Here is a 19319-nt window from a genome sequence, read left to right as displayed (position 1 = left end):
AGACTGAGGTTGAATTCAAATAAGTGCACTTTCAGAGTGCGGTCCGGTAAGCTGCTGGGGTTCATTGTAAAAGACGAATCGAGGTTGATCCTGCTAAAAAAATAATAATAAAAAAATAAAAAAAAAGAAATAAAAAAAAGAAAAGAAAAGAAAAGATCAAATGGTCAGGTGAAATAATGATTGCCAAGGGGCATTGAGAAATAAAAGAATAAGTTGCAGGAACCTCTGATTCTGATGCCTCCGGTGGAAGGAGCAATTGTTAATTCTGTATTTGACGGCCCTCGAGGGGTCTATGAGGTGTGTACTGGGGCAGCATGACGAGTCTGGTCGAAAAGAGCATGCAATTTACCTTAGCAAAAAGTTTATCGACTGTGAAACAATACATTCACTGCTCAAAAAAAAACTTGTTGTACTTTGGCATAGGCTGCTCGCCGACTGAGACAATATATGCTGGTTCATACCACTTTGTGGATTTCAAGATGGATCTGATCAAGTACATTTCTGAGAAGCCAGCAGTGACCGGACGGGTTGCGAGGTGGCAAATGATTTTGACTGAATATGATATTCAGTATACCTCTCAGAAAGCAATCAAGGGGAGTGTATTGTCTGATTACCTCGCCCAGCAACCTATTGAGGATTATCAACCGATGAAGTTTGAATTCCCTGATGAGGACATCATGTTTCTCAAATCAAAAGATTACGAGGAACCAATCCCGGAGGAGGGGCCTGACCCTGAATCCGAATGGATTCTGATGTTTGATGGGGCCGTTAACGTGAATGGAAGCGGTGTTGGTGTTGTTTTGGTTACGCCGAAAGGATCCCACATTCCTTTTGCTGCCCGGCTAACATTTGAGTGCACCAACAACGTGGCTGAATACGAAGCTTGTATCCTAGGGATTGAAGAGGCGATTGATTTGAGGATCAAGAACCTTGTTATATATGGAGATTCAGCTCTGGTTGTAAATCAGGTTAACGGAAAATGGTATACGCATCAATCTCATTTAGTTCCATATTGGGATTATACGAGGAGATTGTTGACGTTTTTCACCAAGGTGAAGATGCATTATGTGCCGAGAGAAGAGAATCCTTTGGCAGATGCTTTGGCTACTCTGGCTGCCTTGATCAAGGTGCAGTGGTGGAATCAGTTCCCCAGTGTTGAGGTGGGACGTCTGGATAGACCGGCTTATGTGTTTGCTGTTGACATAGTGCCTGATGATGAGAAGTCGTGGTATTGCGATATTAAGCGCTATCTGGAAACCCAAGAGTATCCTGAGGGAGCATCTAAGAAGGACCGAAAGACTCTACGGAGGTTGGCCATGGTGTTCTACCTGAATAAGGATGGGGTTCTGTACTAGAGAAATTTCGATTGGGTCTTGCTCAGATGTGTCGATGACAAAGAAGCAAGATGAAAGAGGTTCACGAAGGATCGTTCGGTACCCATGCCAGTGGGAATGCAATGGTAAAGAAGTTGTTGAGGGCAGGTTATTATTGGATGACAATGGAGGCCCAATGTTTCAATTACGTGCGGAAGTGTCATAAATGCCAGATTTATGCTGACAAGGTGCACGTGCCTCCAAATCCGTTGAGCTTAATGTCGTCCCCATGGTCGTTCGCTATGTGGGGCATTGATATGATTGGAAAGATTGAGCCTACAGCTTCTAATGGGCACCGGTTCATATTAGTGGCTATTGATTACTTCACCAAGTGGGTGGAAGCAGCTTCTTATACGAACGTGACGAAACAGGTCGTTTCCCGGTTTCTCAAGAGAGACATTATTTGCAGATATGGGGTTCCCGAGAGAATCATTACTGATAATGGTTCTAATTTGAACAACAAGATGATGGCAGAACTGTGTCGGGAATTCAAGATTGAGCATCACAATTCTTCTCCTTATCGTCCGAAGATGAATGGGGCGGTTGAGGCAGCCAACAAGAATATAAAGAAGATTGTGCAGAAGATGGTGGTAACCTATAAAGACTGGTATGAGATGTTGCCGTTTGCATTGCATGGGTATCGAACTTCGGTGCATACATCTATTGGGGCAACGCCTTTCTCGTTGGTATATGGAATGGAAGTCGTGCTACCGGTTGAGGTTCAGATTCCCTCTTTGAGAGTCCTGATGGACGTGAAATTGCAAGAGGCTGAATGGGTAAGGACCCGGAACGAAGAGTTGAGCCTGATTGAGGAAAAGAGGCTGGCGGCTATCTGTCATGGGCAGTTGTACCAGCAACGGATGAAGCGTGCTTTTGACCGAAAGGTACGACCTCGGGTGTATCACGTAGGTGATATGGTGCTGAAAAGGATCCTTCCTCCTCAAAACGATCGTAGGGGCAAGTGGACACCCAATTATGAAGGTCCATTTGTGGTCAAGAAGGTTTTCTCTGGCGGAGCTTTGTTGTTAACGACCATGGATGGCGAAGATTTTCCATCCCCTGTGAATGCGGACACAGTTAAAAAATACTTCGTATAAAAAGACCCGCTGGACGAAAATAATAAAATAGTCCAGGCAAAAATGGGCATCCCGGCGAACCAAAAAAACAGAAAGAAAAGGTTCGGGCAAAAGTTAGGGATAAAAAGAGAAAATGTAGACCCGGCAAGTCGAAAACCTGAAAAGGCGACTTGGGCAGAAAAGGGTATCCCGGTGGACTGAAAACCCGAAAGGGCGGTCCAGGCAAAAGAGGGATTGAAACGAACAACTGCGCCTGGCATGATCGTTTGCGCTTTGGTTAAGGCACATGGATAATACCCGGTGGGGATCAATCGGAAGCGTCTTGTTCAGAAGGCAGAAAGCGGAGGGTCTGAGGACATATGGGGTGTAACCGAGTTGGAACTCGATGAGATCACGGGTTTCACATTGCCATTAGGATAGATTGTTCCTTTTGTGAGCAATTACCTCTTTTCAGGAATTGCTTCCTTTGTATTGCTCAATTTGAGCCACACTTTTTCAATCAATAAAATGCACATTCAGTCAAATAATTTTGTTTTTGTTTTTCATTACCGCTTTGATTGCAAAAACATCCAATTATTATGATAAAGAATCTTTGCATTTTAAGACATACAGGTCCCTTCCAATGCATGCTTATAAGATTGAAATTTGAAATCTTATTCGGAAGGTTGAGTGACCCAAGTGTTGAAATCTTGACACGCCTGGGGCACGGTTTTATCTAACGATCTCTTTTGCAAGTGCTGTTAGGTATTTTCACTCACTTGCAGGTTGTGATGTGGAAGCTTTTGATAAAAGAATCCCCGCGAAGTCCGATCAGGGACGAATGAATAGAAGGATGGTGAAAAACGACGGAAAGACGTACGACGATCCTGGATATTAATCAAGAAGACTCTTCAAAGTCTGAAGATTAAAAAGTTCGTACCAATCTCAGGAGCTCGCTCTTCGTCGAGTACAGAGCGGTCGGGAATACAAGGTGATGAATCAGAAAAGTCCAGACGAGTCTGGGAGTTCTCAAAATTGGAAAGCTGATAATGGATTTGGAAGGTGAATGTCAGGGGTCGACGAGTCGACGGGTGTTCAGTACCAGACTTTCCTCATCTCCCCGAGCAGAGTCGTGAGGACTAAATTCCTCAGCAGATTCAAGGTCTGTGTTTTCCCTAGCAGGGTCGGGATGGTTATCTCCCCAGCAGGTTGTAGATTGATAATTCCTCAGCAGCCAGGCCTGAAGATTGCTAGTTCCCAGCGGAGGTATCTGTGGGCGGTGGTTCTCCCAAGCAGAGTCGGGATTGTTGTATCCCCAGCAAGTCAGAGACTGTTGTTATCCCCACAGAGTGCATTGGTGGTTCTTATCCCCAGCGATGTCCCCAAGCGGATCGGGTACAAAGGAGGTTATCCCTGGCAAGGGTGGCCTTTTCCCAGCAGCAGTGTTATTCCCCAGCAGGGTGGAGATTGGAGTGTTGGCGAGTTCCTCAGCAGAGTGCCTCGAGCTCCCCGGAAGAATCCCTTGAGGGGGATACTGTTATGCATTCATCATGTAGAATAAGCATAGCATATTGCATAATAAATCGCGTAGCATTTCCATGATTTCGGAGCATTACGCTGAAATAAAAAAAATCATGCATCATCATTGCAAGCATAGGCTAGTCTCAAGCCGTGGTTACCGTTTGAGATTTGGTTTCACCAAGGTGAAGATGCTGCTCAAGCCGTGGTTACCGTTTGAGAAGTGGTTTCGCTAGTTGGAAGATCAGTATCAGCATTGCAAGCATCAGTTACTCGAGCCGTGGTTACCGCTTGAGATTTGGTTTCACCTGATGGTGAAGATGTTACTCTGAGGAGTTTAGCATCCTGACGACAGGTCAGCAAAGTTCCCCAGTAGTGCGATACTGGAGGAAACTTTTCCGTCGGACAGAGATGGAAATGAAGATCGCGATCAGCGCGACTCGAGCCGTGGTTACCGCTTGAGGTTTGGTTTCGCCGGATGGTGAAGATGTTACTCTGAGGAGTTTAGCATCATGACGCCAGATCAACAATGTTCCCCAGTAGTACGATACTGGAGGAAACTTTTCCGTCGGGCGGAGATGGAAATGAAATCAAAGGACGTTACGCGATCAGCGCGAAAATACAGTTCAATTGGAGAAAAGGAAGTGTTGAGGCATTTTCTGGAGAGCGGGGTTCAAATGGAAATTGGAGTTGAAGATTATATCCGGGATGGGGTCCTCAGGATTATCTTCTGTTCATGTGTCACCTTAGACTTTGGCTGAGGCCAACAGAGGTCGTTATGGGTGTCTTCTGAGGAAGAATTTCACATGTTACCTTCCTTTTGTGAAGGTGTACCCTCTGATATGTCGCCATCAGAGTGGTGTTTTGGTGTTATTTCCGACGTTGCCAGCGGAATTATCACAAGTTTCTGGAGAACGGGGTTCAAATGGAGAAAAGGAAGTGTTGCGGCATTTTCTGGAGAACGGGGTTCAAATGGAGAAAGGGAGACACAGGGTGTTTTCTGGAGAACGGGGTTCACAATGGCGATCACAAGTTATCGTCAGGCGACTGGGGTTCAAAATGGAGAGTGGGGTTCATAATTTGGCAAACAAGGCTACTATGGAGTTGTCGGGGTTCAATCGCGGTGATCCGGGATCATACGCAAGAAAATATTTGTTCGGGGTTCAAGAAAACAAAAAAGGATTATCAATCAGAAAGTATCGGGGTTCAAGAAAAAGTAAAAAAAATAATAATCCCCAGTGGATATGGTGTTCAGGCCATGGTTATTCCTGTGTTACCATTTATTTTGGTATCCAGGTCAACATCGTTGTTCGGTATTCAGGCCGACTTTCTCCGTACCAGACGGGTGCTTCTTTTAAGATTGCTTCTTTGCCAATTCTGACAGGCATTATTAATTATTCTCCCATCAGAGTGCAAATTGTTCGTCTGTTCTTGGTATTCAATCACTCTTCACCCTGATCATCTGAAAGCCGAGGCTATTCATATCGACAGGTTCACAGTGGATTGAATAGGGGCAGCTGTAACACCTCAAAATTTGCCCTCCTCTATTGGGACTAGCTTAGCATATTGCATTTCATTTTTAGGTCATTAGTCATTGCATCTTTGCATATCATGTTGCAACAATAAGCAAGTCATCCTCCTAGGTCTTGATCAGAAGATAAAGAGGTTAAAATATTCAAGCTGAAGGTCTCATTGAATTGATCACTAGCCATTTGAGGGTGTGTGCTTCAAATTAGGGTTTCTTGGTTCCTCAAGGAGATTGATCATAATCTTGGTTGAAATAGTACATCATCATCATCATGGTCTTATCATCACCAAAGGATTCCTTATTCATGATCAGTTCCTTGAGATTAGGGTTTTGACCTCTGGTCAACCCTAATCATCTGAATTGTGCCAATCAGGGCTTGTTAAGGAGATGAGGTCTTCATTGAGATGAGAGATCATCATATGGTTTCATTGAGCTTATGGAAGCTAGGGTTTCATGGTTGAGCCATTTCATCAGGAGTTTGAGGCTCAAGATCATCTATGCATAGCCAATTCATCTGTCAGTCAACAAAAGTCAACCAAAGGTCAACTAATGGATTTGGAGGTGGGAGAGGGTTAGAAACACTTCATTCATGTCCAAACAAGTTTCATTTGACATTTCAAACATCAACATTGAAGAAAATAAAGTCAGATGAAAACTTTCCAAAAATAGAAAGTGACTTGTAATTCAAAATTGCCAAAAATAGAAAGGTTTTATCCTTAAGATTACATGTCCAAAAATGCTTCAAATGAAATTTTGTCCAACGTGAAAGTTGTAGATCTTGCTCTCACCTTTCCAAAAAGTCCAAGAACATGAATTTCTCATGTGTGGTTGGCAAGTTATGGATCAATCTTGGTCAAGAAATTTTGAATTTCAAAAGTGCATAACATTTGATCCAAAAGGCCAAATGGAGTGGGATTTTTTGCCACATTCTTCTTTTGTCATGCACTATCCAAATTACATATCCTAGGCCATGCATCTTGCTCACAAAAATGTTGCATTTTTCATGTGAAATCCATTAGAAAATTGGAGGGAAAAGGCAAATTTGAAAATTATTCATTGTTTTCACTTGCAATTGCTTGCATTGGCTTGGAAACAGCATTTTGAAGTGAATTAAAACCAGAACATTGCACTGTTACATTGATTTTCATGCATGTAGGGTGGATTTGCTAATGTGCACCAAAACTTCCAATTTCACTAATCATGAGTATTTTGGCTAATTGTAATTAGCAGCATCATTAGCATCACATATAAAAGCTAAATCCTAACTGCTTTTGTGCTAATCATAACAGAATTGAGATCTAGATCTAGAAATCCAAAAAACTCTTCAATTTCTCTCTCACTTTTTCTCCAAAAATCTTCATAAACATAGCATTGTCCTTGATTAATCCATGATCCATGAGTATAATTGAAGTGGTTAGAGGCAAGATCCATTGATTTCGAGCAAGTTTTGGACTTGTTGCAAGTGTGTTCATCAATGGCAATTCGAGTTTCCAGCTAGATCGTGTACAATCAACACTCAAACCTTGTTCCATTCATTTGTACAAGCATTGAAGAACTTTTGTTTTTGATTTTTCAAGCCAGAATCCACGTGTTTCACCACTGCAATCTCTTGAAGGTACATTAGTTGCTATAGTTCATTGTGAACTTGCTTTTGTTGTTGCTTGGTTGCTTAACCAATTAAGGTATAGCATCACTAACTTCATGTAGTTTGGAAGACCTGGGTTGTTACTTGGCCAGGCACCTGTCTGAAGTCCTCCTTAAGAGGCAATGCTTGTGATTGTTTATCTTTGTCCCCAAGCAGGAAAAGACCTTGAGTAAGGCAATTGGCAGATACAAGAGATGTGCAACCCATCTCCTGCTATTCAGTTGAGTCATCCCTTTGCTCACACAACTGGTGTTGATGCATTGTGGATATTAACCCAAGATCCATGTTGAGTCAGTCATAAGTGTAGAAGGGTTCCAACTTTCTGAACCCACACTTCCTTTGTCTGAAGCTCTCCCTGGCCAGGGATAAGAGCTGTGAGGCACACCCCTCACTTCCTATTTCATCTGCTTCACCCTAACTCTCAATGTTAGGGTTAAGAGCTAACATCATCTGATTACAGTTGGCTTGCTTTTGCAGCCTAACCCTTGTGTGAGCCCACCTTTGTCTGTATATAGTGTGTGCTATTTGTGTATGTTTACTTTGTTTTGACTGTGCTTGCATGCTTTGCTTTGCCTGTTTAGGATTAGCTTGCAGCCTGTGCAAGTAGATAGAAAACTCAACCTAGGACCATTGTGGAATACATGATAACTATTAGGCTCGAGTCAGTCTCCCTTCTAGTTGGTCATTTCCCAGTCTCTGGTTAGGAGAAAGTTTCTCCCCTGTTAAGGGGAACTACGTTGCCCTGATCCTCATACCAGATGAGGTACGTAGGCAGGAGGTCGTACGAGATCTCTCCGGGCACCCTTTTTCTTTTTGTGTGTGTTTGCTTGACAGTTGTTAGGCTCGAGTTCCCGACTCCTTAGTAACTTGTTGTTTGTTTCGTCTTGTGTGTGTGAGATGGATGTAAGCCCAACAATTGGCATTCCGTATCCTCTTGTTGTGTGCTTGGAGTCTGATATAAGTCCATCAAGTGGCATTTGGTTTCCAGTGTGGGTTTGTTTGGTTCGGAAGCTGATGTAAGTCCAACGATTGGCATTCGGTTTCCATGTTTGCCTGTTTGTGTGTTTGCTTTGACGTCTCAGCGTTTGTGCGTGTATTTTGTTTCGGCGTGCGTGAGCCGAACTACGGTAGCTCTGATTCTCATTCCAGATGAGATACGTAGGCATAGGATGCGATGTCCTAGCGAGCCCTCTCCCCTCTTCCTCCACCTGTGTTGTCTTCAGTGTGTGTGTGTGTGATGTTTGTTTTAGCAACCTTGTTCTATCTTTTGAGCGTGGATCCCGTCGAGTACGACGGATGCGTAGGGGTGCTAATACCTTCCCTTCGCATAACTGACTCCCGATCCCATTCTCTTTGGTCGCGAGACCATGTCTTTTCCAGGTTTACTTCGAGCGTTTCCTTTCCCTCTTTTGGGATAAATAACGCACGATGGCGGCTCTGTTTGTTTTGTTTTAGCCCGCCGGTTGTTTTTCGCGGATGCGACACATATGCCCAGTTACACAGCTCATATACAAAGAACGTTGGGAATGCCAACGGAGTTTATGGAAAACATGCATAACCTCGGTTCGACTTACAACGATACCTCGCCATCGCCATTCCCTCATTATCCGGGGTTTGGACCTTTGACAACCCCATTTGGTCGACCCCCAGGGTTCGGATTGACGTCTCAATCAGTCCCAACTTTTACGTCAAGCTCCGCTGTCGTTATGGGACAACAAATGGACGAAAGTAACCATGAAATGGTACACATGCTAACTCAGCAAATAGGTACTATTTTAAGGCCTTTGATCCAGGATTCGATGCAGAGCTATCAACAGTTGGCGACCCAAATGACTAGGATTGGAGACTTTTTGGGAGCTCTAAGGGCTCAAGTGTGTCAAAATCCCACGCCTCCTCCTCGACCAGAGACTTCGATTCGACAAGAGGAGATGACAGACGATACTGTCGAACAAGAATACCCGAAGTTTGAACACATCCCAAGGGTGGCACGAAGGCCCCCCGTGGTACTGGTTAACCGTAACCAAGATCCAGACCAGGTAGTTCGACAAGTTCGACACGACGCAGCCATACGGGGAACAAAACCTAGAGGCTATCATCAAACAGATCATGGTGAGAAACGGAGTAAGTACTTGCCTCCAGCGACCGACATGCTCCTCGCCTCTACCAGATTTTGTCTTACAGACAGAATTTCCAAGGGGATGGAAAGTCCCTAAGTTAGCTAAGTTCGCAGGGGATACTGAAGAATCCATCGTTGAGCATGTGGCGAGGTACCAGACCGAGGTTGGTGACAGAGAAAACAATGAGGACTTGAAGTTAAAATACTTCCCAAGTTCTCTTACGAAAAATGTGTTTACATGGTTCACAATGCTACCTCCACAGTCGATCCAAACATGGATGCAATTGGAAAGGTTGTTCCATGAACAATCTTACATGGGACAATCAAAGATCATCCTTAAGAAACTAGCTAGCGTTAAGCGAAAGGTCGTTGAGTCAATGGATCAGTACCTGAACTAGCTAGCTTTACTCAAGTCCCTGAACACGAACTAGTCGAGATGTTGACTAGGGGTCTAGATTATTCTATAAGGAAGAAGTTGGATACCCAGTATCTTAGGGATATGGCGCAATTGGCCGATAGGGTTCGACGTATCGAACGCTTGAAAGCTGAAAAGTCTAAGGCGAGTCGATATCATAAAAAAGAGAAAGTGTCCTACATCGCAGTTGAATGAGGCTCTTCCGACGACGAATATATAGTCGAAAGGAGTGAGGTTAACATAGAGGAACTTAAGCCCGAACCTCCATATGCATGCAAGGTTTTGAAACCATCGAATGAGAAAAACCCTGTCGAACTAGAGAGAACAAATAAATACGTCGCTAAGACTTATACGTTCGACGTGTCTAAATGCGACGAGATCTTTGATCTATTGGTAAAAGATGGACAGATTATCGTCCCTCAGGGTTTAAAAGACCCTCCTCTAGAACAGAAGAAGAAAAGGGGATTTTGTAAATTTCATAATTTCCTTGGTCATAAAACTCACCAATGTGTTCTTTTTAGGGATTTGGTGCAGAAAGCTCTGAAAGAAGGAAGGCTCCAGTTTGGCTAAAGGCCAAAAATGCAGGTGGATTCTGAACCTTTGAAGGCGGAAGAAGTGTTGTATGCAGAGCCTCTAGAGTGCATGATGGTGGAGACTAGTGATGGTCTCATTGATGTTCTCAATGCAACCTCGTTAGCTGAATCATTTGAAGTAATGATGGTCGAAACTACTGAAGATTTAGGAGTCAAAGACCAAACAAGGCCCGAGTCGGCATATCCCTAGCCTGGCAAACGTTTTTCTGACTTCCAGGAGAAGTGCAAGGATAAGGGATCAAAGGCTCTGTTATGCCTGAAATGCAACACGGTATTCAACGAGAAAACCGCCGAAAAACTGGAGGCCGACAACAAGGCCGTGAAGGAGGAAAAGCCTGTTGTCCCACGATTCGTGTGCGACAGGAAAGGAGCACCTCAACGAAACGAAGAGTACATAAGGCAATTTCAATGTCCCCGCCCGAAGACATTCATTCCTCCAACTGATGTTCCATAGGAGAAATGGATAGAATCTGTCAATTAGAAGAGGGACAAGAAGCCAAAATGAAGGGTGTTGGAGAAAGAGGCAACGTCTCCAGAGAAGAGGAGAGGCTACACAATCTCTCCTAACTACAAAGGAAAGAATCATATGACTAGGACACAGTGGAGACGCCACCAGCAAAACAAAAAAGCTGGGAAAGCTGTTACCACCTGTAACACCCCAATTTTGACCCTAAGATCCCTCATGCAATTCCATCATAAGCATTAGTATTGGGATCATACCTTGGCATCCTCATTACCCCTCTTTCATTGGGTTTGTTTTGGGAGAGATCACCAAGCACTTTGTGATTATATCATACTTGTATTTTATCATTTCACTAGCCAAAATACCAAAAATATGTCTTTGCATTTGACTAACTCTTTTGTATGAAGGGCATGATCTTCATTGATCTATCAAGTTCACATCTAGGGTTTGAGACCCTCATGAACAAAAGGCACAACCAAGAATTTATCCAAGAATGTTTATGAGCATCATATATGATTCCCAATGTTCTCTACATGTTATATTGATCAAGTTTTCTTCAAGAGTTTGAGGGTGATTTGCCTTGGAAACCTTAGTTTGAATGGGTATCTTGAGTAATTTCTCCAACAAGCTATCTCACCAATTGATCAAATTTATCAAGGGACACTTTAAAGTATATCATCTTATGCATATATATGATCTACCATGAGCCAAAAAATTCAAGAGAATTGGAAGTTAGCAAGTTGGTTGATGGTGGTTGGCCAGATGAATTCATCTGATCAAAACTGGGTCTCCATAGACCCTATCTCCTACAATTTTCACTATATGAAAATTCTTCCAAGAGAAAACTTACTCTAAATGACATTCCAAAAAACTTTCATGTTTATATCTAGAGCTAGGTTTTCTTGGAAAATCATTTTCTATGTTGAAACATTATAGGTCATTTTGTCTAAACCCTAATTTGAAAGTCAACTTCCCAAGGCCATAACTTGCTCAATTTTTATGAGATGAAAGATTTCCAAGTTTCACAATCAAACTCAATGTGTCTACTTCAACCTTTATGTTTGGAGTGGGAGATAATTCAAATTTTTTGAGCATGTGATATGAGGTTACATTATAGGTCACTTTTGACCTATACCATTGATCAAGTGATTTTTCCAAACTTCACAAATGCATAACTCTATCATTTCAAATCCAAATGACATGAAATTGGTGACCATTTTGAATTTATTTGATAGAGATATAACTTTGATGAAGACACTTTTCTCATTTGAAGCTCATATAAAAAGTTAAGCAAGGTGGAATATTGAGACATATTGCTTGACACTTAGAAAATTTTTGATATGTCAAAACTTTCCAAACTTCCACCTCAAATTTCTTCAAGTTAAAAACTCCAAATGGAAAAGTATTGAAGATGAAAGTTATTCCTCTTGATCTCACCTTTCCAAAGAGCTTAAATTCATTCATTTTGGACAAGGAATGCATAGGTTGGCATGGCATGAACATGGTGTCATCACTTGGCAAGGATCAAACTTCAAATCAAAATGTACACTTGCCTTGCAATCCAAGCTAAATTCGGACTATCTCACACTCATTTGTGGACTTATGGCAATGATTTTATGGGCCTATGCGTGCCCATGCACCCATGCATCATCAATGACAAAATTTGGAAAGTGAATTCAAGTGTGCAAAAAGCAATGGATTTAGCTATAAATAGAGCCTCATATGCTCAACATTTCACACACATTCGCACCAGCTTTGATCCCTTAACTCTAACCCTCATATTGCAAAGGATAAACGTGAGAAATTCACTTGAATTTGAGTTTGAATTTCCACTGTTTTGAAATTCAAATCTCCAGGAATCCACAGCCTTTTGAGCATTCAATCCTTCTTCTGCAAGCATTTGGAGTGAGATCAAGCACGAGCAAGAGCAAGATCAGTTGAATCTAGATCTCCATTGAAGGTCTTTTCCAGAAATTTTGATCTCTTCGATTCTCTCTAATTCTTGCTCAATTCTATTGATTCTTTGGTTGTCTGAAGTCCTACCAATGTAGGCAAGAAGGTTGAGTTGCTTAGAGGCCAAATCGAAGCAACTCAGTTCATGTACCTCAAATTTCAACTCCATGTATCTCTCAATATACTTGGAGTTAGAGTGAATTGAGGCTAGATTCGAACTCAGTTCCATTTTTACTTTGAAATCATGTCATCATTTTTAATTTTGGTGATGGTTATGACTGAACCAGTCCGACGAGGTTCGCCGGAGAAGACAACCGGTCCTTCGCCGTCGGTGGTGTGCTGGATGGTTCTGAGCCACATGATCCTCTTGATTTGTTTTAATCTGGAGCGTGCATTTGAATTACCAATGTTATGACGCACTGACTAATGTCCATCGTGGATAACGCGTTTTCCACCACTTGATCTGCCACCTCAATTAATGAGGGAGATAAAGTGGTCCATGTTTTTTCTGATATCTTAATTTTCATTTTAAATGCATTATTTCCAATAATTCATATTAAATTTAATACTGATCCAAAATATATGGGACTTTCACCAAAAAAATTCAAATATTTTTCTCTTTCATATTATGAATTAAATTTTTTTTAGGATCATTATTAGTATTTTTCATGAATTAATTGATTTTGCATTTGTTTTTAATTGTTTAAAAATATTTTAAATGTCCAAAAATTATGAAATTTTTTCTCCAAGGTCCTTTGACCTTGTTTGACCTATGATAAATCTCATGACCATTTCTTTAGTGTTTTGATGAGATTTTAGGAATTGGACAAACCATATTTAATTTAAATGCACTATTTTAGTATTTTTAATTTGAATAAATGCCAAATAAATTTGTTGACCAATTGTGATGACTTGTTTATGTTTGACACTTGTTGTTGGGCCTTGGTCAAGGTTGATTTGACTTTGTCAAATTAAAATCATTGGATTTAGGGGATTGATGGAATGTACATTCCATCTCCCAAAATGAATGGATGATATTAATTTAGTAAAAGTCCTCCTTTGACCAATTTGTGTTTTGATCCATTCCCCTCCCACTTCATCTTATTCCCTTTCTTCATTCATTCATTCCATTTGACCTATGATATCTCATAATCCTAAGGCTAGTTGATTGAAAAATTGACATGAGTATGGATGAGATTAGCCCACACCTTTTGCATCTTCTTTTTGTGTGTGGTATGTTTCATGAGCATAGTCCACTATACGATGTCTCTAACATGCATTAACACCAAAATTTTATTCCCCGACCTCAAATAGTTGTGACTTCTACATAAGCCCAATTAAGATTGCTTAACATAATGCTAAATTTGTGAAATAAAAGGCATAAGCATTCTAGTTAGTGAGATTGTAAGTCTCCCCTCTTTCATGGTATTGTGTGGAAAATTGGTCTTTTTTCCTTCCTTTGAAAGATGTCTTGGTCCAAGGATCCATGCTTGTGATAATTTGGTTGAGTGTTCTCCAAAGAATGACTTCAATTAAAAAGCAAAAGCAAAACAATACTAATTTTTAACCTATTAACTACTAACTTTTAATTTCAAGCCCTTTACTTTAATGCCATTTAATTCTAGCTTTTATACATTTGCCATTGTTCATATCATTCTAATTATTTATGTTAATGCAATTTTTACTTTGTCCATTTGGACCATATTGTGTGATATATTTTGTTTGTGTATACTTTGATTGTTTGTGTGGTCTTTGACCATTAATGTTCATAATAATAAAAAAAACCCTAAAAGACTTTTGTGTGGATTGTTGGCTTGATCTTGGACAAATGGACTTAGAATCTAGGCAGCCTTCCTATGCTAAAGGACTTGGCCAATGCCAACTTGTTGAGAAACCAAGTGCTTGCAATTTGAAATTTATCTGATACATCTTTGAAGACATCTCTAAGTTCATCTGCAACATGATCATTATGAAGCTGTTATTTTGAACCTGTGACTTATGGAATTCATCTGTTACATGGGCTACTTTGAAGAAGATCATGGAATGGATACGCTTGGATGTGGCCATATTTATTTGAATCCTTGCTCTTCAAGATAATATAATTGTGCATTTGTGTGTTGCTTGATTCTAAAAAGTCTAAGGGAATTCTGGGTTTCTATTGACATTCTTGTCTATTGGATTGCTACCCATTTGGTCAGATCTTTTCAACTCTAAAACTTTTAATTTTGTACATAGGATAGTCTCTTAATCTTCTACCCATTTATTTAATTTCAAAATCTCTCCCTCCATTTTTCAAAATCTTCTTTGGGTGAACTACTTTTGTTCTAAACTTAGACCACTTTTTGCAAAAAGATAGAAACTTTGGCCTTATGCCATTGCATTTTTAAAATTCTTTTCTTAAATCAAACTTGTAAATAAAATTTAACTATACTTGACTTAAAGTTTCAAAAAGCCAAAAAGAACTAACTCATTCAAACCATTTTTAGGCCTTTGTGCCTTTCAAACTTAATTTTTGTTAAAAACAATGCATCCACTTTAAAATTTGTATCATGAACTACGAGGTTTTGATCCCTCATTTTTATGTTGGTACGTAGGCACAAGACTGAAGGTCTTGTCAAACACAAAAATATAATTAAAGAATTATTTTCTCATCCCCCCATTCTATTTGTTTGTAAACATCACTTTGTACCAAGTACATATGCACACAAAAAGGGCTCCCTAGGAGTACCTAGGACACTTTGGGTGCTAACACCTTCCCTCTGTGTAACCAACCCCCTTACCTGTAATCTCTGACATTTTATTAGTTTTGATTTGAAAACTTCTTACTTTTGGGTTTTGTTCGTACTTCTTCCCTTTTCCCTTGGAAACAATAAAAACGCGGTGGCGACTCTTGTTATTTGATCTCTAGCTTGTCAATAGCTTGATGATCATGGATTTACCGCTACACCACCCCACAATCAAAGACTTCGGAGATTGCTGGACAAAATGAATAGATGTCAAAGGTCAAAGAACTTACAAAAATGGTGGCCAATCAGACAGTGGCCATGACCGTCGACTCGACCAGAAAGAAGGCGATGATAGCTACTCAGAACGTGGAATGTTCGTCAGAGATCTAGGGAAAGCCACGAAGCGAGGAAAAATTGAAGGATGAGGAGCCGGAGTACTCTCCTCAACCAGAGGAAGATGATCCTGAATATTCTCCTCAATATGATGAAGAATTCAACGAGGATATGTACGGCAAAAACAACGACGATATCTATGGTGATGATTTTATCGTAAACTGTAGCATTATGTCGGTACTACCAGCCGAATACGACATGGTATCTAAAGTTTTTGAAAACAAAGGGAGACTTTGTACTAGATGAAGCAGAGGGAGGAAAGCCTTTATGCTACTATGCCATGAATAGAGGCGTGGTGGAAGAGCAGAAAGCAATGTTTGAAAGGCCCAGTCCTGGGATGATATACCATTTAAAACCATTATTCATCAAGGCTAAGGTGGATGGAATGGCGATGAATAAGGTTTTTATCGACGGAGGTGCTGCAGTCAATCTAATGCCCTATACTCTGTTCAAGAGAAAGTGAAAGGTAGATGAAGATCTCCGATAGCACAACACGGCCCTTTCAAATTATAAAGGAAAAACCAACAACATAATGGGGGTGGTTCATGTCGACCTCAAGGTAGGCACGACAACACGTTCAACACTAATCATGGTAATAGATTCAAAAGCTAACTTCAACTTACTCCTGGGTCGAGAATGGATCCATGGAATAGGGGTTGTTCCATCAACGGTCCACCAAAGGCTTATAATATGGAGAAAAGACGGCATCATAGAGAATATTGAAGCCGACCAAAGCTATTACCGGGTCGATGACAAGGGTTCCAAAAGGTTGTTTGACCAACATTTGGCGAATATAGCGCCATGTGATAATGAATCAAGATCTTATACTTTCGTCAATACTGGTTGAGTTCTGAACTTGGACCCTGATCGTGGTTTCATTTGGGATAACGTGGAAGACACAGGATCAGAGACAGGAATTCCACCTATAGGGTGGCCAGCAGTCGACAAAGATGACTGCTAAGTCAGAAAGCCTGGCTCGAATTTCGGCCTATTTGGCTAAAAACAAGAGAAAGTAAATTTTGGAAAGGAAGAGACTCTAGAATTTGGCCTATGGGACCGAAGGTCTAGATGATGGTCAACTAGACCAGACAACAGCTTCAGAAAGCCGGAGAATTAATTGTATATATGACAATGAGCCTTTGGGGTTCGAAAAGAACCCACAAAATGAGTCCCAGAAGATGCAAGCGCAAGACCCCCTCGAAGAGATCGACTTGGGAAATGGAACCACCAAAAGACTAACCTACATAAGTACTAAGGTGGGGTCAAAGATGAAGGAAAAACTAGTTGAGGTATTGACCGAATACAAGGACTGATTTTCCTGGTATTATAATGAAATGCCAGGTTTGGATCGAAGTGTAGTAGAACATCGACTGCCTATCCAACCTAGGAAGAAACTGGTGAAGCAACACCCTCGACTGCTTGCTCCGAACGTTACTTCGAAGATCAATCAAGAAATCTAAAGACTCCTAAAAAGTCGTTTCATAAGAATGGCAAGGTATGTCGAATGGCTGGCCAACATAGTATCTGTCATCAAGAAAAACAGAACTAATAGGATTTGTATAGATTTCAGAGATCTAAACAACACCACACCAAAGGATGAATATTCGATGCCTGTGGTGGAAATGTTGGTTGAATCAGCCGCAGGTTTTGAGTATCTGAGCTTACTTGATGGATACTCCGACTACAATTAGACCCTCGTTTGATAGAATGAGGAAATATGGATTGAAAATGAATCCATTGAAGTATGCTTTTGGGGTGCACGCAGGTGACTTCCTGGGATTTATGGTACACAAACGAGGTATAGAGATTAATCAGAACAAGACGAAGGCGATCTTAGACCTCAAAAGCCCATCTACAAAGAAATAGCTCCAGTCTTTGTTGGGGAAAATAAACTTCTTAAGAAGGTTCATCTCGAATCTAAGTGGTAAAACAAAGGTGTTTTCTCCGCTACTTAAAATTAAGAAGGAGAGTGACTTTCACTAGGGCCCTGAACAAAAAGAGGATTTCGACGCGATCAAGGGGTATCTTACTAAGCCTCATATCTTGTTGCCCCCCAGTAGAAATAAAAGTATGAGTTTATATATTGATGCATATGATACAACTATAGGAAGCATGTTAGCCCAAGAGGATTGTAATGGTGTCGAAAGGCCCATATATTACCTCAGTAGAATGTTGGTAGATGCTGAAACTAGGTACAATCTCATAGAAAAACTATGTCTGTGTTTGTACTTTGCCTGTATGAAATTAAAACAATATATTAAACCAGTTGATGTTTATGTTTCATCTCGTTAGGATATTATTAAACATGTGTTGTCTAAGCCTATTCTACATAGTAGAATTGGGAAATGGGCATTGGCGTTGACAGAGTTTTCTCTAACTTTCAAGCCTTTAAAAGCCATGAAAGGCCAGATCGTGGCGGATTTTATAGTGGATCATGCCATGGTCGAATCACCCATGAATGTGGTTGATACCACACCATGGCGTATATATTTTGATGGATTTAGTCATAAAGACGGAACAGGAGTCGGGGTATTGATAGCATCCCCTCGGGTGGGTCCGACGATGTTTAAGTACAGGATCATGGAAAAGTGTTCTAACAACGAAGCCGAATATGAGGCCTTAATAGTGGGTCTTCAGCTTTTAAAAGGAATGGGGGCCAGCCGAATCGAAGTAAGGGGAGACTCAGAGTTGATAATAAAGCAAGTCACATGCGAATATAAGTGCATCAAGGGGAGTCTGCTGAAATATTTTGTGACTGCAACACGGTTACTAGAACATTTCGAAGTTGCAGACATAAGACATGTGCCTAGAGGCGAGAACCAAGAGGATAACGAGCTAGCCCAAGTCGCTTCAAGGTATAAGATGTCTAAGTCGGAGTTACAAGATCTGATCGAGGTTCGAGGAAAATTGGTGTCAAGTACGCCCCCAACGGAAGACATCCTCAAAGAGAACGTCAGTCGTGGTGGGGAGCTCGATGAAGAGTGTTAAGAAACATGTGAAGTCGAATAGGCATGGGAACATGGATTTTTTACTATCAACAGTTCGACACCATCAAACTAGAGAAAGCCAATTATAGAATATTTGGAGAATCCAATCGGAACTACTGACAGGAAAACCAAATATAGGGCTTTGAGCTACGTGTGGTCAGGAAACGAACTGCTAAAGAAGACACCAGAAGGGTTACTACTCAAATGCAAGGGAGATACTAAAGCATACTTAGACATATACGAAGTCTACAGTGGAGCCTGTGGCGCCCACCAAGCAGGCCATAAGATGAAATGGTTGAGGTTCCGACAAGGAGTTTACTAGCCCAGCATGTTGAAGGATTACATCAAGTTTGCCAAAGGATGCCAGGAAAGTCAAAGACGTGCGGATATTCAACATAACTCAGCAAGCGAGTTTCATGATACCATCAAACCATGGCTTTTTAGGGGGTGGGCTTTAGACATCATTGGAGAAACTCGACCGCCCTCGTCGAAGCAACAGAAGTTTATCCTAGTCGGGATAGACTATTTCACCAAGTGGGACGAAGTTATCCCTC

General features: G+C 41.2%; 1 protein-coding gene across 1 annotated transcript; it reads left to right on the top strand.

The window, feature by feature from the left end:
• The first annotated feature begins 16058 nt into the window (after window positions 1-16058).
• LOC127103889 (uncharacterized) lies at window positions 16059-18766 on the top strand. The gene is made up of 2 exons (XM_051041127.1): window positions 16059-16178; window positions 18071-18766. Exons 1-2 carry the CDS (start codon window positions 16059-16061, stop codon window positions 18764-18766), a joined length of 816 nt encoding a protein of 271 aa, XP_050897084.1.
• Window positions 18767-19319: the final 553 nt, after the last annotated feature.

The sequence above is a fragment of the Lathyrus oleraceus genome, chromosome 7, assembly GCF_024323335.1.
Source record: "Lathyrus oleraceus cultivar Zhongwan6 chromosome 7, CAAS_Psat_ZW6_1.0, whole genome shotgun sequence".
NCBI lineage: Eukaryota > Viridiplantae > Streptophyta > Magnoliopsida > Fabales > Fabaceae > Lathyrus > Lathyrus oleraceus.
This window is presented reverse-complemented; position numbering and strand designations above follow the sequence as displayed.